We start from the raw sequence: 18,622 nt of genomic DNA on the forward strand, positions 1-18,622 counted from the left end.
AGTTGTCTAATGAGATGCAATGTTCTTCTTGTGTTTGTGCACTCATGTGATGTTTTTTAAGTAAATAATGATTTATTGACTGTGACAGGCTTAATTAAAGATCTATGTAAACACTGTAATGAACAACATTGTAATGTTTCTCTTAGGTTTAGAGATGTTGAGTGCCTAGATTTTAGGAAACCAGAAACACAAAAGTTTTGCTTAATTAGCAACTTGTGAGTTAAACACATTAAGGGGTCATTCTGAAGAAAGTACAAAATGTATCTCGACTTAAACTTGGTCGAAACATGGTAAGCATGGTTTAATGGAGTCTGAAAAGAGCACAACGATATACAGTAAGCAGGTAGTTTAAGTTACTGTTGGGATCACAGAATGGACACTTTTTATATCATTTTTATAGAAGCCTAATTGATGTTCAGCTATTTTTAAAATAAAATATAAATGTTACATTTGTTTTAAACATGCGTTGGATGTTAAATACACTTGCTACAGCAGCACCGTAAACACTCACGCGGAGCGAAAGTCATTCAGAATAAACACAACCTGAATTACAAACATTAAAGTCTAGATTAAATATAAATGTTGTCATTTATAATAACTCTCATAAGTCAAATGTATAGTGCATACAATAAAGTAATCAGTAGGAATTTATTGGGATGTTTAAATATTAAAATAATGTTTGTTTTTTATGTTATACTCATGTTATCTTATGTTAATCAAAATTGAGCTAACAGTTTATTTATGATTAAACAAGTCAAGCACACTATCAAGTACTCATGAAATGTATATACTTTTACAGTACATCACGCACAAACGAAAGTGCTTGCTTATAAACTTTTATTATTCCAGTCAAATAATCTTACGATTTTCTAAACTATTTAAAACTTTAATTACATTTCATGTACACATACAGCAGTGTTTTGAAAAACATTAATCTTATGGTAAAAAAATGCTGCAACTTCCTTTTAATAAAGGCATTAAATATTGGCTATTAACAGTAATACTAGTGCAGATTTTGGCAAAACATTTACAAATTTAAATCTCTTTCTGGAATCACAGGAAAAAAAGTTTTACAGCATATAAAAATGCAAACTGTTAGTAGCAACATGTCAAAATTAGTAAAACAAATATTATATCAAATACTATCTTATAAAAAGACATTTAGTTTGAACTATTAAGTATCCAGACCTAATAAATGGCACCATAGAGCAATTAATACTGAGGTATTAGTATAAAATAATTAAACGATGATTAAACCAACATTTGTATCTTTTCCTCCCCAACATTTGTATCTTATACTGCAAAGGTTTATATATGAGATACTGTATTTAACCGTTTGACATAATTCTGATGTTGTGCACTTTAATGACTGACTTCTGGAATCTGCTTTAAAGAAGTCAAAGAAAACTTTAATATTGCTAAATTAAGTAGTCCAAATGCTTTATAGACTAGTAAACAGGCAGACATGGTCAAAAACAAGTTCAAGCCACCAAAAAACCAAAATTTCCGATTTACGGTGTAATTGCCGATAGGGGTTTCAAACAAGTGAACAAGTGCAATAAATAAATAAATATTTTCCCCCAAAATCCAAAGATCAAAAACAGAACCCATAAAGATGATCTATCCTATAAAGATCTTCATAAAAGCAGGTTTGGAGAAAGGCCAGCAGTACTCGTTTGGAACCGTTCCGGTCACATTGCACTCGAAGAAAGAGAAGAGAGGGAACCAGATACGCGCTCTGCGACTGTGATGATAGGCCTGTGTGTTGGCCAGCGTGTGGTAGTACAGGAACAGTCTGGTGGTGATGTAAAACGCAATGAAGACGTCGATGGAGTAATGTTCGTGTGCCGCCAAGATGAAGAAGATTCCAAAGAGATTCAAGACCCAAGACATGGTGTGGATGAAGTTCCAGTTATGTGGTGTATCTAAAACCCCAAAAAAGATATCAGTCAAAGCACTAAATGGGGATTTAATGCATATTGATGTATTAAAAGCAATAATTTTTGAGAACATTTTTCTGCTTTAGGACACCAGCTCTGACCCCAAAAGATTACATTTACATTTAGTCTTTTAGCAGACACTTTTATCCAAAGAGACTTACAAATTAAACAATGGAAGCAAGTCAAATCAAGAAAAGAGCTGAACGTACATTAGCACTTTATTTGAGTCGTACATTAGCACTTTATTTGTATAATATATACATGGAAAGAGTAGGAAAGAGAAAAATAGGAGAAATAAAAGTAAGTGCATGTATTGCAGGGTCAGGTGTTAACGAAAGAGATCTGATTGGCTGATCTTGTGGTAATAGGCAGATCATTTCAACAGCGGGGAAAGGTCCAGAAGAGGGTGCGTGAGTTGGATTTTGTGCTTTTTTGTGATGGCACCACAAGCCATCATTTGCTTGCAGAGCACAGGAGGGCATGTATGACCGAATTAGCGAGTGTAGGTACAGTATATGGGTGCAGAGTGATCATCTTATAAAAGTAACAAAAAATGAAAGGGAAACTTTTTTTTAAATATGCTCTTTTTCCATCTCCCCTAGAGTTATATAATAGATTTTTACCGTTTTGGAATCCATTCAGCTGACCTCTGGGTCTGGCAGTACCACTTTTAGCATAGCTTAGCATAATCCATTGAATCTGAGTAGACTATTAGCATCGCGCTCAAAAATAACCAAAGAGTTTTGATATTTTTACTATTTAAAACTCTTCTGTAGTTACATCGTGTGCTAAGACCGACAGAAAATTAAAAGTTGCGATTTTCTACTTTGTTGATGTAACATGGCTGCAGCAGGCGTGGTGATATTACGCACTTCCCGAAAATAGTCCCCTTGGTTACTTTCAATAGCAAGGAGACTATTTTCAGGCGCTGCGTAATATCATTGCGCCTCCTGCAGCCATGTTACTGTACCATATTGGCCAAGAAAATTGCAACTTTTAATTTCCGTCGGTCTTAGTATACAATGTAACTACAGAAGAGTCAAGTTTTAAATAGGAAAAATATCAAAACTCTTTGATTATTTTTAAGCGTGATGCTAATGGTCTAATCAGATTCAATGGATTATGCTAAGCTATGCTAAAAGTGGTACCGCCAGACCCGGAGATCGGCTGAATGGATTCCAAAATGGTAAAAATCAAACGTTTAACTCTAGGGAAGCTGGAAAATGAGCATATTTTCAAAAAAGTGGAGTGTCTCTTTAAGTAAATAAAAATGTCCTTAAAAAGGAAACATTGACACTGTTTGTCTTAGTAGTAGATAAACTACAAAGGGCAAACGGAACAAGAAGAAACATTATTTACATGAGAAGAAAAAAGAAAAATATTAGGTAATTTGTTGTACAGACGTGTTTTTGTTTTGTATAGTTATAGGGACGGTTTCCCGGACAGGGATTAGACTAGTCTTAGACTAAAATAAATGTAAGAGCTGTCCAAACTGCAAACAACTTGCACTGACGTATTTTAAAATACCTTAGGCCATGGGTGATTCTCGCGAAATTAGACTTATGAGGTGTCATGAAACATTTTGATAAAAAAGTAAATGCAAAGTAAGAGTTTCAAACTGAGAAGCATACAGTTACAAACATCTCTTCATGTACTATTTGAACATGATCTCAAATGACATCATACAAACCAATTTTCTTGCTTTTTCCACATTTAAGGGGAACATTTTCATTACCGCAACATGTCCATGACTGGATTTGGGTTCTTTGACATGGAAATATTTATAATTAAAAAATCTAAAAAGCTTCAGTGCATGTTATACTGTACACATTTACAGTAAAGAAACGTGTGGTATTTGGTGATCATTGGTAAATGTAGAGACAATAACAAGGAATATAAATGTGTCCAAGAAAAATTTTCTCATCCTCCACAACAATTTTCAATTATTTTTTAAGCCCTCAAGGAAATAACATTTAAAAAAAAATGTTGGAAGGGACATCATTGACTGTGACACTCAAGATGGCTACCAGGTAAGCAGTTCTTATTTTTTCTCTCCAGATAAAAGCTGAAATTTTGTTTGTCATAGTACCTAGACAACTTTTTAGTTCTCATTACCGAAACATGAGTTTGTAAATGCATATATTTAATGTAATATCATGTTGCAGTAATGATAATTTTTGATAATGATAATCTAAAAAAAAAATGTAAATAATTCTGTAGAAAATATTTTTAAATCCTCTAAAAATAATGGTTATAGTAAGTTCAGACCTTTATCTTATATGTGCAAAAAAAATTGGCTTCAATGGTTTTTAAAAAAAAATCTTATGCTGGATACCTTCTGAAATCTGGATTTCGTGAGAATCACCCATCAGTGCCCTTTGTTTTGCCTCAAAATGCACACAAGTAATGTTTTTAGTAAGACATGTTTGTTAAAACTAGTTATATTTCCTAATTAAACTAAGGTCTAGTCCTGGCTTAAGCTTATACCCGTCCGGGAAAACACCCCACAGTGTTTGGCTTGTGTATTTAGAATTGTGTTGTATGCTCAAGGCACAAAATATACAGTGATCAGCACAAACAGTGTATTTCTATGTTGCAAGTGAACCAATATTTAATATTCAGCAGTACGGGCCAGATATTCTTTCAGTGTAACTAAACAAACAAAGCAGTGGCATGACAAAAAATAAAGATGAATCCAGCAACCCTAGTTGATGGGAAACATTTACTCATACGTGTTTCAGCTCTCAGGGTTAAAGGCCTACACATGAAATCCTGTTTTTTCCCTTTTTAAAGTTCAAATATGAAGCTGCAGACGTTGACTACATTGGTATTTCCATTTTCAGTTGTGACCCACCAGTAAATGGCTGATACAATTGTATAATACAACAAAAAACTGCACTCCACATACAATGAGTAAAACTCTTAGTGCTGTTCTTTGTACTCACATTCGGTGACAAAAAAGTTGAGCATGGTGAGAACAACAGTGTGTCCACTGAACATGTAATCTCCACATGTATGTACACCAGTTAAAGACATGCCAAACCCAGTCCAGATGTCCAGCGCACGCTGCACTTTTGCCCAGGTATCACCATACACCTGTAACACACAGATATGCATATTCAAGTCCACATGTGTACACAGAACAGATAGATGATCGGCAGGCTTTACTGTGTTAGTTTGTGGTGGTTTATTATGTTGTTCAGGGCAGGATAATTATATGATTAGTAGTTTATCTGCTAATGTTTGTCCTTGAGTATGTACACACTGATAGCACAGTGCTTTATCAAAGTACTTTATCTGGAACGTACTGTAAAAGTAAATGTGGAGACAAATTTTGAGATTAGGCGTAGATAACTTTAAACGTGAACGTGTGCATATTTAAAATGCTTTGCTTACAAATCTTACAAACAACAAAATGCCATTTACATTGCAATTTACAACTGAATACAATAAATATATTTTGAATAAATAAAACTTTTCTGAAAGGGAAGGGTATGCATGCATACATAAATGATGACAAAAAACAATCAAGTCTACAAAGGTACAGATACAAATAAGATTAGTATGTGATATTCCCAGTGTGACATTTCTTCAGAACTGCAAACAGAAATGTTAAGATCAACATGCTGTAAGGCCTGAAGCCGATAACTACAAAAACAACTCACGGGTTGCAAAAGACAAACTATGCAAAATAGAAAGAGAGAGAGCATGCAAGAGAGAGCGAGAGTGAGAGAGAGAGAGAGAGAGAGAGAGAGAGAGAGAGAGAGGGCGAAAGATATGCATTCCTTACCTTGCCTGAACACTGCAGATGATGACCAGGTACAGACAGTGATGTGACAAACATCGTGACACAGCGAAGCAAAAAAACCGTCCCCATCAAACTACACAACCTGCGAAACAGAATAGACCTAACACACACACACACGTCACACAAAACAGAAAGCACACCCATAAACATGAAATTAACACTGAGACCATATGGAACTTTCAAAAAAGTGCATGTATGTTTTTGGGTTACCTGTGTTTGTGCATCAACAACACCAACAGCAATAAGAAACCCAACACCACGCCACATGCTTCAGCCATGGCAAAGGCCCAGGGAATTCTGGGTACACTAACACACATAAACATCAAGAGTTACCTGCCATTCTTCTTGACAGTCATAAACAACAAGACGACTGAACGCCATTCCTCCACCATCACATTCCAAACACGACTCACCTGTCCAGAAAAATGTCTGGAAGTGGCGGGTACGTCCGCATGTCTGGAACTCTCTCGTGCACGAGCACCATAACAAATGATGTCACACCGCACACCAGCATAGCGTAGAGAGTACTGAGTGCAGTCTTCCAATACTCCGGGTCCAGCCGAACGCCATTCTGCTTACGCTTCCCATTCGAGTAACCGGTGCTATGTTCATCACCAACCGTGGTTATCGACCTGACCCCGTTAGAGTGTTGATAGTCTCTTCTACCTCCTTCAGCAAAGCCATTACATACGGCACCAGTGTGCATAGGCGACAATGTGCTGACCTCTGACCCCGAGTGCGTGAGGGCTGCATGTTGCCTCTGTAGTCTTCGCAGGGCCAGCATCAATCTTTTAATGTCACCCAGCACCTTAATTTCCAGCGGGGGAGACCGCAAGTCAGCCTCACTGAGACACAGGAGGCTTGCTCCATCCAAACGATGCTTGGAGCACAGGAGATCCACATATTCACGAAATCCTTGTTCTCTCAGCCAGCTAGCTACCTGCTTGCTGCTCCAGCCCTCCACATTGACGTATCTAGACCCCGGCATAGCTGCAGAGAATTATAAAGTTTTTATATATATATAGTCACATTATGAAGGCTTCGACATTAAATTTGTACAGTCCTCTACAAACTTGAACTTTTTGGTTTTTTCCACACCAAAGGTCTCAGCATAATCGTTATACCTGAGTATGTTTCTAAAGTCTACAACGCTGAGCTGAATGAATTCAGCTGATTCTGGAGCTATCAGTGCTAAAGTACAGAAAGTCTAACAAACACACACACACACACACACACACACACACACTCAGACTGTTATCAGGGAGTGTGTTTAACCTCTGTATCCAGTTCAAAAATGACTGAATCGGCATCAGAGTGGTTAAGGGAGATTCAATCACAAAACATAAATCAAGTTTTAGTGGCAATCTGCTAAATATTTGTACCTGTCGTCAGGGCAAAGATCTTATACATACACAAGCTGACCTTTCAATATAGACACTACAAGAGATAACACTACTGACATTCTCATTCAGGTGGATGAACAAATAAAAATGAAAACTAAATTTGACTTCCGATTTTCCAAGAAATAGATTCTATCTTTATTTATTATTCACACCATTCCAGCATCTATGACAATATTCATGACAAGAACCGGTTAATCCACTGGGTCTCATTCACTAAGCATGCGTACGCACAAATTTGTTCGTAAAACAAAAACCTTTATACTTAAATGTATTTTAAATGTATGCAAAAACATAAGAAAAACTTAGACCACAAGTGCGCAATAATCATGAACAAGGAAAAAGAACCCTATAATATATATCTGTGTTATATATTTTATATCTTTTTTCCTTGCTCATTATTGGGTATGTGTGGTCCAAGTTGTTCTTACGTTTTGCATATATTTAAAATAAATTTTAGTATGAAAGTTTTTGTTGAATCTTAAAATGTCCCTACGCACATTTTACGAACAAATTTGTGCTTACGCATGCTTAGTGAATGAGACCCATTGGTTCTCAAACTTGTGTACAGTGCATCCCTTCATGCCCCCCAAATAAAATGTAGCTATGACATAAAACATTCCCAAACTTAAAATTTGAATTAAACATATTAAATTATACAGTATAGTGCTGTTGGTTAGTAGCCTTATTTTTCTGCAGACTTTAAGATAAAATAATGCATATCATAAATTGTCATTAAACTGGGGACCCTGGCACCATCTCAGGGTCCCCAGTTTGAGAACAACTGGTTTATTCCATACACAGGTTGAGGGAAGGACAGTTTGGCATCTCCAATTCACTTAACTTGCATGTTTTTGAAACCCAGCACAAACCCACGCTGACACAGGGAGAACCATGCAAATTCCACACAAAAAGGCCACCTGACCTAGCCGGGGCTTGAACCGGTGACCTTCTTGCTGTGAGGCAACAGTGCTACCCACACTGAGCCACTCCGAAATAGATTCTTGGCCGTCATGGTTAGTTCACTAAAAAGCAACTTTGTCATGTTAGCCCAAAATCAAAGTCATGTTTTAAAAACAGCATACTGTACATCTCTAAATGTAAAAGATATGAATATGCCAAGGTACTCTGAAGCTAAACTACAGCTTTGCATGTTTATGTTGATATTCTCTCACTTGTGTTTAGTGCAAAATATCAAACCGGTCACTCAAGAGAGGAAAGAATTTTATAACGACTGAAAGTTCCTCAAAGAAAACTTCATAAGATTTACAATAAACTAATACTATATTTTTTTTCTGTAATTTCTTTATTTAGTTTTTGTCTGTATTGACTCACAATATTGTATTTTGCAACAATGCAAAATAATGAAAAGAGTTGTATAAATAAAACTGAATTGAATTTGTGGTCTGCTCTCAGTATACAAATGTACAAAAGAGGACTTTCTCTAAGGGCGCACTCACATTATCCAAACCAAACCGCGCTCGGGCGCGTTTGACCCCCAAAGCCTGGTTTGTTTGACTAGTGTGATCGCTCCGTTCCGCGCCCGGGCGCGGATTGTTTAATCGCGCCGCGGCCGGGTTGCAGAGGTGGGCCGGAGCGCGGTTCACTTGGGCTCAGGCGCGGAAGGCTGTGGTGTGAGCGCAATCGCGCCTGAGCGCGATTCAAAAGGTGAAGACGTCAGTTGCGCGACCACTCACCTTCATCTGCCTCCGTAAAAACCTTTTGATGCGCGCAGCGGGGTTACGTGAATGTCCGAGCTGCGCACGTGACAGATGAACTAACCAATATGATGACATGTGAGAGGGCTGTCTGTAATCGCGTACCAAACGACTCCGAATAAAAAAACACAGACTTATCATTACGGTGGGTTCCAGTGTTAAGAGAGCGCTTTACTTCCTGCTTTTTCAAAACAATCGCATCTTAATGACGAAAGCGCGCCCGGACTCGGATCAATAAGAAGTACAGTGTGAGTGCGTGCACCTGGGGGAGTAGGGAGGGGTGGCAATCGCGCCCAGGCATGGTTTGGTTTGGTTGGGATAATGTGAGTGCGCCCTAAAAGATCTGCATTTGTGTTTCACAGAAGTTTGTATGACATCATCTGCTATGGGTTAATGACTGTCAAAACCAGAATGACCAGAATGACGGGATTGTTAGATCAATGAGCTTTATGTAAAACAGTCCCATTTTTTTATATTTTAAGTGATTAAAAACAACTGGTTACGAACTGACACTTGGTACCAATGGATAGTGATTCAGAGACACGATGCTGTTAAAATCCAGCGTGTGTCCTATTCCGCAACAATGCGTGAACAAACAGCCTGTTGTTAACAAACCCAGAGACCTTTACAGAGACAAGTACAGATTTGAATCTGACAGATAGATAGGCTACTTCATATGTTTCAATACACCAGGACAACGTTAACATTATATAAACCAGACATTACGTGCTTGATAATCTTTTACAAAAACGAACCATGGTTATTTGAGTAAGTGTACTATTTTTTGTTTGCGTATTGATTACCATCGGTAAAACCATGGTTAATGTCCGCACAGGATATTAGGAAATAATTTTAGATTAAAGTGTCGTTTGGCCACTAATTCCCGTTTCAGGGTCCGGGTGGTCGTGAGTCTAAGCACGGTCGATACTTCTGAAGACGGTAAGAATATCAGCGATTCAAATACATGTACGAATTCAAAATATTTCACAATGTTTTAGCCGGACAAAGTAATTTGAATGTACAAGCATAAAATAAGCTTAACAAATAAGGCCGGTGAACAATAAAGCGATCGAACGTCTTCGAGTGAAGCAACACGTTGACAAATGTTTGTTTTGTCAGTATAAATGCATGGCTAAGGTTGTGACGTGTGTTTGTCAAATAAGCTTTGAGTCTTACCCTGTTTGTCCGTGAAGGTATTTAAATGATCGTCTCTTGTTCAAATATCCTCGCCAAGAACCCTTGTGCCCTCGCGCCACATCACCCTTCTGCTTGTGACTCAGTGCCATGCTGCCAGTGACGCCCAAAACAGCATGTAAACACGAGTCGCGTCAAACGCGAAACGCCCCGCGGGTGTGGCTACGGATGTCTATATATGGATTTTTGCGTACGTTCTTGGTCAAGAGACTTGGGGTGTGATCGATTTCATGCGGTGTTGCGCAGAGACAATCATCGTATGACATCTGAGTATCGCGATAGTGATTTGTAATCTCAGCTTTTGATTTGTTCTCGCGTTACTTTATTGACTCCTCCGGTTTACTGGGGTGTCTCAAATGCACTCGAGACTTCGTTGAGGAATTAATGACGTAATACTCGTCGAAACCAAATACGCCTCAATCCTTTTAGTGATATTAATTTACTCGCTATATATACACAATACGAGAATGTGTATAAAATACACAGAATATTAAAATAAAATGCGTGATTTATTAGACACTAAAGATTCGTTTGGTGTTTTCTTTATGCGACTACTCACTTATTTTAAATATATAAAGTGGTCACCAAAGGTAGATTTGGGTATTTTTTACTCTACTCAAGTACATTATACAAGTATTTATAGCTATAATTATATCTTTATACATAATCAAAATGTTTTTCTTGGGAAAACTTTTACTTCACTACATTATGAAGCATATAGCATCAAACTTTTTATTCCACTACATAAAAATTTAATTTAATACCTAATTACATAAGAAGCTAGGTTTCTAGCTTAAGTAAAACTAAAAAAGTACTTTTTTTGTTTTTAAAAAGTACACACATTTTTCTTTTTTTAGTAAATTTACAAAACCAACACAAATGCATGCTCATATATGTTTATTTAAAATGTGGCATAAGCCAGCTCATTTATAGAGTTTAAACTTGTTGCGTATTTAGTATGATAATAATGTAAAAGCCATTTTTGTTCCTCAAGATGTTATACTTGGACAGTTGAGAGCCCTTAGTTAAACGCTGAACCCTCTTCAGGGTCCAATCCAGGATCGGGTCCATATCTGTTTCAAAACAAATACAATGGCATATTTAGACCCAATGAAACCCAGTGATGCTATATATGATTGATAATCCACTTACTCCGCATCATTTACAGAAAATGCTCCGGAGTCATCAGGAAAGAACTCAGTCACTCCAAAGCCAAATCTGTAGACACAATTGTTTTGGCAGATTTATACTGACAACAGCTTTTATGTGTCTCGGCATGCTATCTATCAGTTTTTCACATTGCTACTGGGTACGTTTACATTACTCCTAAGGTTTGCTTTGGTTGGAATTCAACAGACACTGGAATTGAATGACCACCATGTATGCCGATGCTGATAAAAGACAAACTCAGAGGGGTTCTCGTATTTTTTCCAGAGCTGTACTTTGTAATCTAAAGTGGACCATAGTTAATAATGTGTAAAATATCAACAGCCTCAATATAATCTAGTTCTTTAAATTGAGAATAAATACAGGGAAATGAAAACTGGACACAAGTATATAATGCTATTGTACCTTGGGCAACAGATTGTCCCATAAGTGCTACACACACAGGTTTGAGTTTCATCCTCCCACTCAGTGAAAAACTTGTGGATGTTTCCGTCCTTGTCAGAACAATCTGAATAATCAATAGCAAAGCGTTTTAGAAATATTTTAATTGAAATAAGAAAAATGTATACAAGACTGGGTACACACATACTATTCAAAAGTATTACATTTTTCTATTTTTGCAGGCTACAGAAAGAAATTCTCATCTATCTGAACTCTTAGGGCCAGATTTACTAACTACAGTTACCGCCAGCACAAACCATCATTTTGGGGTTAAATAACGACTGCTGGGATTTATTTAAGACACGCAGTGGATATTAAATGGAGGAAATTAAAGAGGAGTCACTAGAAGTCACACAATACCAGGCATTTCAAAACTTCTTGTAAACCTTCATTTTTAAGTCCTCCAGTTCTTTTCAGTGTAATTGCTTTGTTAGCTTGGATTTCCCTCCCCGGATTTTCCGCTGCGAAGTCCGTGGTGCTGAACTCAAGCACATCAGGCGTTAGTAGATCACCTGCACCTCATCAGCTCTGCTTGATTGTGACCCTGAACTAATTTGCGCTTGTAATGAATTTTATTGTAATGAATTGAAGCCAAAAATGTTCGACCATGGGTGCTGCCATGTGACGTAAAAACGTCAATTTAGAGCCAGGGCATGCGCAGAAGGAATCATCCGTTGAGCCAGAGGCTAACTTCCGCTCGAACACTCACCCGCCCAATTTAACCACGGCAGTCATAAAAGGCTTGTTCGACTTCATGCGGCACCGCAAGAACCGACAGCACATCGATTCTGCACATAATTTGCTCATCTCAAAGGAACCTATTACCACTCATATCGACGCATTTTGGATTTGCGTTCTTGCGCTAATTTGCCGTTTAGTAAATATGGCCCTTAATGACTGTATTTTTATTTTTCAGTCCAAGACATTCATTTATAAAAGAAATAAAAAATGTAGCTTTCTAATGTAATTAAATTGCCACAAACATTTTTTTCTATTCACAAGTAATTTGTAAAAAGTTAAAAGCATAAACCTAAAGATAAACAATTTCAAAGATCATGAGAAAATTTCAGTAAAGTGTTAAATTAAACTTATACATTTAAAGTATATGCATGTAAAATAATTACAACCCAACCCTGAAACCCCCCTAAACCTAACCAGAACAACACAACAAGTAAAAGGTATAAAATGTTGACACTCAATATTAAGTGGAACCCAGTAAGTAAACATGTCAAACACACATTTTATTACCTTCTGGATTACTTAAGTTTTCTTCAGTTTCCCACCCATAAAGGGAGCAGCTGTTACAGTAGACCACTACTGTACACAACACAAGCAATCTGAGCTGAAAATGAGAAGAAAATAAGTCACACATTAACAAACTGATTAAACATGAAAATCATTACATGATGATAAGCATTGCATGCAAAAACCCATTGCTTATAAAGAACCTTACCTGATTAAAAACAGAAAATAATCATGTTATATTTTACTATAAAAATGTTTTAAAAATAATTGTGCTGCAAATTTTTACTCCAGCATATGTAAAATATGTTGTTACATTTTACAAAAAAATTTATTTTACCATATTGCAAAAAACAAAAATACATTTCTGGTATTTTTCCAAAAAATCCTATTAAAAGCTTTTTTAAGATAAGAAGTTAAATGTACACTACCATGCTGAAATATGAATAGCAATATGACAGTAATATTCAAGTTGAGATGAAGTACAGTAAAACAAAATGACTGACTGATTTAGGAACTCTGCACACACCTCTATATGTAGCCTATGTGTGTGTGTGTGTGTGTGTGTGTGTGTGTGTGTGTGTGTGTGTGTGTGTGTGTGTGTGTGTGTGTGTGTGTGTGTGTGTGTGTGTGTGTGTGTGTGTGTGTGTGTGTGTGTGTGTGCGTGTGTTTAACCACCACCATCACCACCCCTCTAACTGTCTGTTATGAGTTACAATCTGACTGCGTAGTGCGTCATGTGCTGTTTGTTAGAAGTGTTGATTTTTCGTTGATTGATATAAAGTAGTCTTTAAATAAAGCCTATATAAACATCCTGAACTGCCTTGTTAGTTCTTGTTAATGTTTCTTTGTTAGAAGATATGATATGATAATTGCCTGGCTATGGAACCAAATTCAGGGCTTCCAATGAATTAGTAAGGTGCAAGTTAAATAGTTTAACTTCACCAATGAAACATTAATGTGGTTATCAAGAAAATGTGGTGCAGGTCATTTTTGTTTTTAAAGTATAGACGGTTCCACTGCAGGAAGCACCTACAATGGGCATCAGAACTTTCTTTTGGCACCAGGTGAACTACGGGAAAAAGGGAAGCCGACAGAGGCAGTGTGATAGCTTTAGGAAATGTTCTGCTGGGAAACCTTGGGTCCTGCTGCCATTCATGTGGATGTTACTTTGATGTGTACCACCTACCTTAGCATTGTTGCAGATCATGTATATTTCCTGATGGCATTGGCCTCTTCAGCATAATGGGAAAAAATGGTTCATGAATGGTTTGAGAAACACAACAACGAGTTCAAGGTGTCTACTTGGCCTCTTAATTTCCCAGATCTCAGTCTAGCATCTGTATGATGTGCTGGACAAACAACTCTGATCCATGGAGGCCCCACCTCGCAACTTACCGGGCTTAATGGATCTGCTGCTAACCAGTGGCGGCCGGTGACTTCTTTATTCGAGGGCGCTCGATTTGATGTTCGTCACAACATGTATGTAGCCCGTCATGTGTGTGGTTCGTAATTTAAAAATATGTGTTCTGCGCGTCGAGTGGTCCTATGTGCATCACGGGTTTGTCAAAATAAGCGCCTGCTGCAGACGCGTCTAAAGGGTTTATGATAAAAGAGATGTTTGCGTTTGCCAGATCCTCATAATCTCATGTGTAATCAGAGTTTACTGTTAAAGCATGATTCTGGTATTTAACACTTTAAGTCTCATTTCTGGTTTGTTTTGGATGAACTACAGTGATGGACACTGAAATTTTGACAATGGGTCGTCTCTTGACTTTTTGACTCGTTTAGAAGCGTCTCTTGACTGCTTCAGAATGGAAGTCAATGACCATGCACAAACATATCATTAAAACAACACTTAACATTCATTTTCAAAACTGTGCTACTCACCGAGTGGTTCGTGGTGTTTGTTGATGATTTAAAACAAGTTGTGTACCGAAATCCAGTTATACGCTAGACACCGAGCGTACTTCTATGGCAAAGTGTTTGTCGCTATCAAGTGGTCAGGAGTGTGTTTACGCTTCAGACTCAAATATAAAGTGGAAGTATATACACGATTGTGAGGTATCTGAAAAAATCGTTCCACTATAGCAAATAACACGGATTGAAATCATACATTGCGCCAATATATTTGTTTTTAATCATCAACGAACACCACGAACCACTCGGTGAGTAGTACAGTTTTGAAAATGAACGTTAAGTGTTGTTTTAATGACATGTTTGTGCATGGTCATTGACTTTCTGAAGCAGTCAAGAGATGCTTCTAAACCAGTCAAAAACTCAAGACACGACCCATTGTCAAAATTTCTGTGTAGTTCATCCAAAACAAACCAGAAATGAGACTCAAAGTGTTAAATATCGGAATTATCCTTTAAGGGAGTGTCTTGCGTGTATTTTTGTGATTGTTTCTTTTATCATAAATGGTTTTGATGTGTGTGCAGCAGGCACTTATTTTGACAAAACGCGTGATGCACATGGTTCACATGACGCAACAAACACATATTTTGAAAGCACAAGCAACACACGTGACACTCCGAACACATATTTTGAATTAACAAACCGAAACATTTTATTTTTGACATGGATATTGTTTCAGAGATCAGTTTAGCAACTAGCCAGGCCAGAACGATAAATAAATACAGACAGGAAGTTCACTTCGATTCAGATGCGTATTCGCGATGAAAAGTCTAAGCAAACTATACATTTAGAGGAACAATAAATATGGAACGGATGTTCCTTTTATTAAAGATCAATTGAAAGAATAACCTTTAATTTAAGACTCTTTCTTAGGAACATTTCTATAACTGAGCCCTGCTACTGAGTTCTAGATAGACTAGCGACGAATGCATGTTTACATTTTATATCAATTCTATATATTTCACAAATAATAATGTTTACATTTACGCATGTGGCAGATGCTTTTATCCAAAGCAAGTTGCAGTGAATAGGCTTTTTTGTATGTGTCTAATTGTGGATAATTGTGTGAATTGAGTAGATATGGTTTAGTGGAGTCTGAAGCGAGTGCAGTTGTGTATAAGCAGATAGTTTTGGCAACAACAACTGGCATTTGGCAGTGACAGATCCAACCAAATGGATAGATCCCACTATGGATATGACTTGCAGATATTACAGGTCTAATTAGAGTCCATACTAAAATATCAACTCTGTTGTGAGTAAAACCACAAAGCAGATACCAAGATGAATAAGAAAACAGCAGGCATGCAGGAGACAAAGTGATGTCATAATAATAAAGATGGTTTATTGAATAATCTTAGTTGTGTTTAATGCATTGCTCAGTTTAGCTTTGTCGATGTCCAGACTACTTTTGTCTGACACCAACACTGACACTAACACTCTCGTGACGAAAAAAAATCTTGAGATGAAGACCATTAGAAACCCATATCTACTTTTGAAGAAGACAATATAGTGCCAACATAAGATTTAAAGGTCACGTTCTTCCTGGTCCCATTTTTCAAACTTTAGTTAGTGTGTAATGTTGCTGTTAGAGCGTAAGTAATGCCTGCAAAATGATGAAGCTTAAAGTTCACTGCCAGGCGATTTATTTTCTTTAACAGAATTCCCCTTTCAAGGCCTACACTACAGCGAACAGCCGGTTTAGACTACAGCCCTCTACTTCCCGATTGAATGACATCAATAAAACAGTTTTTGACTAAACTGGCTCAAACAGGACTGCTAAGCTAAGCTGCTATTGAATCACAACACACTAAACAACTTCACAATCAGAACTCGTTCATATTTCTGAAGAAGGGACTTCATAAAACAAAGAAGACAACAGCCCGTTTTAGGACGGTGAAGACAGTGGTATACAGATAAGTAAATTGTGCAAAAAATACCACGTTTTTTTTACACGTAAAACATGAACACATGTTATATTGCGCACTGTAAACACAATCAAACACAGAAAGAATGAGACCTTTAAACAATATTAAGAAAAGTAATGCAGAATAAAATAACTAGATAGGATGAAATTAATATATAAACTATATAACTAAATATATAAAAACCTGAAAGGATAAGAAATTAAGTGAAATACAATGCAGGTGTATGTTTATGCTCTCGAGTCATCTCTAAAATACACTCACAGGTTGCTTTTAAGAAACTCAGATCCTACGATACTACGAAACTTAAATATTTATAGGTAATAGAAACCTAACTAAAGAATAAAAAAGTCTGGATGTTTGCCAGTGTTTTGCAGTACAGGAACAAGTCTGGTGATGTGCAATGCGATAAAGACATTTGTTGGATTCCTGGAATCCTGGTATTTGTTTAAGGATAAGAAAGCAAAGAGTGTACAAATTAGCTTATGTAGCTTATGTTATGTAAACATTACAAAATTGCTAAAAGGAAAATTTAAAACAAAAATTCTTTATATATATGAATATAATTATAATAATTGGTGACATAAAGCAACCAAGTCTTTTTTGTGTGAGTCAAATCAAAGGCAAAATATTGTCTAATTTGTGAAAATTCTTTAGAAGGTTTGAATGTAAATAAATTTAGTATTTGAAATTCTCTACGTGGCATTTCTTTTGAACTGCTAACAGAAACGTTAAGATGACAAAATGTTGAGAGAGAGCGTGAGAAAGAAAGATATGGATGGATGGATGGATGGATGGATGGATAGATAGATATTTTCTATTTACACAAAGAGACAATATCAGTTAAATATCAGTTACCTTCCCTACATGACCTCTAACCCTACCCAATAAATACTTTTTTCTTAGGCACTTTTTATTGACACTTTTCAAACAGTTTCTCAATTTTTATTAAAAATAAATGCATTTTCGATGTGATATGTGATAGGAAAAGGGAGAAGAGCAAGGTCGGAAAGAGGCGAATTTAAACGGCATTGCATCAAAAGCCAGTTCCATACACTCAATTACCGGTGCCACTGAAGACGTGGAATTTTACATGTCTTTTGCTAAGAAAGGATACTCCGTAGGGAATACAGAGGCATGGCTACAGCAAAGTTTAAAGGGACACTCCACTTTTTTTTGAAAATATGCTAATTGTCCAGCTCCCCTAGAGTTAAACATTTGATTTTTACCATTTTGGAATCCATTCAGCTGATCTCCGGGTCTGGCGTTACCACTTTAAGCATAGCTTAGCATAATCAATTGAATCTGATTAGACCATTAGCATTGCACTCAAAAATGACCAAACAGTTTAGATATTTTTCCTATTTAAAACTTGACTCTTTTGTAGTTACATCGTGTACTAAGACTGACAGAAAATTAAAAGTTGCAATATGGCTAGGAACTATACTCTCATTCTGGCGTAATAATCAAGGACTTTGCTGCCGTTCAAAATATTGACACTGTTTGGTCGTTTTTGAGCGCGATGCTAATAGTCCAATCAGATTCAATGGATTATGCTAAGCTATGCCAAAAGTGGTACCGCCAGACCCAGAGAACAGCTGAATGGATTGCAAACGGTAAAAATCAAATGTTTAACTCTAGGTAGGGTGGCCATTCATGCCAGTTCTGGCAGACACCTCCCGAACATGTTTTCGGGTGCGTTCTCCCGAAGTCGCGTTGCTCGACCGCATACATAATCAAGGTTCTCACATTTCAGTTAAAATACATTAGAAAATTAAGATTTTTTTTTTTAAAGACATACAATCATTGTAGTTTCATTCTTACCTTGAAATGTAACAGTTGCTTTTCTGAAATTGAACCCGAAATATTAAAC

At 36.9% G+C, this 18,622-nt stretch overlaps 1 protein-coding gene across 1 annotated transcript; it reads right to left on the reverse strand.

The window, feature by feature from the left end:
- Positions 1-820: 820 nt before the first annotated feature.
- Positions 821-10,470, reverse strand: samd8 (sterile alpha motif domain containing 8). Its single transcript, XM_065297375.2, has 6 exons — positions 10,043-10,470; positions 6,162-6,738; positions 5,959-6,054; positions 5,731-5,848; positions 4,886-5,036; positions 821-1,925 (listed from the first exon to the last, which is right to left on the reverse strand). The coding sequence occupies exons 2-6, from the start codon at positions 6,734-6,736 to the stop codon at positions 1,621-1,623; spliced, it is 1,245 nt and encodes a 414-aa protein (XP_065153447.1). The 5' UTR covers positions 6,737-6,738; positions 10,043-10,470; the 3' UTR covers positions 821-1,620.
- Between the last annotated feature and the right edge of the window lie 8,152 nt (positions 10,471-18,622).

Source organism: Paramisgurnus dabryanus, chromosome 17, assembly GCF_030506205.2.
Source record: "Paramisgurnus dabryanus chromosome 17, PD_genome_1.1, whole genome shotgun sequence".
Lineage (NCBI taxonomy): Eukaryota > Metazoa > Chordata > Actinopteri > Cypriniformes > Cobitidae > Paramisgurnus > Paramisgurnus dabryanus.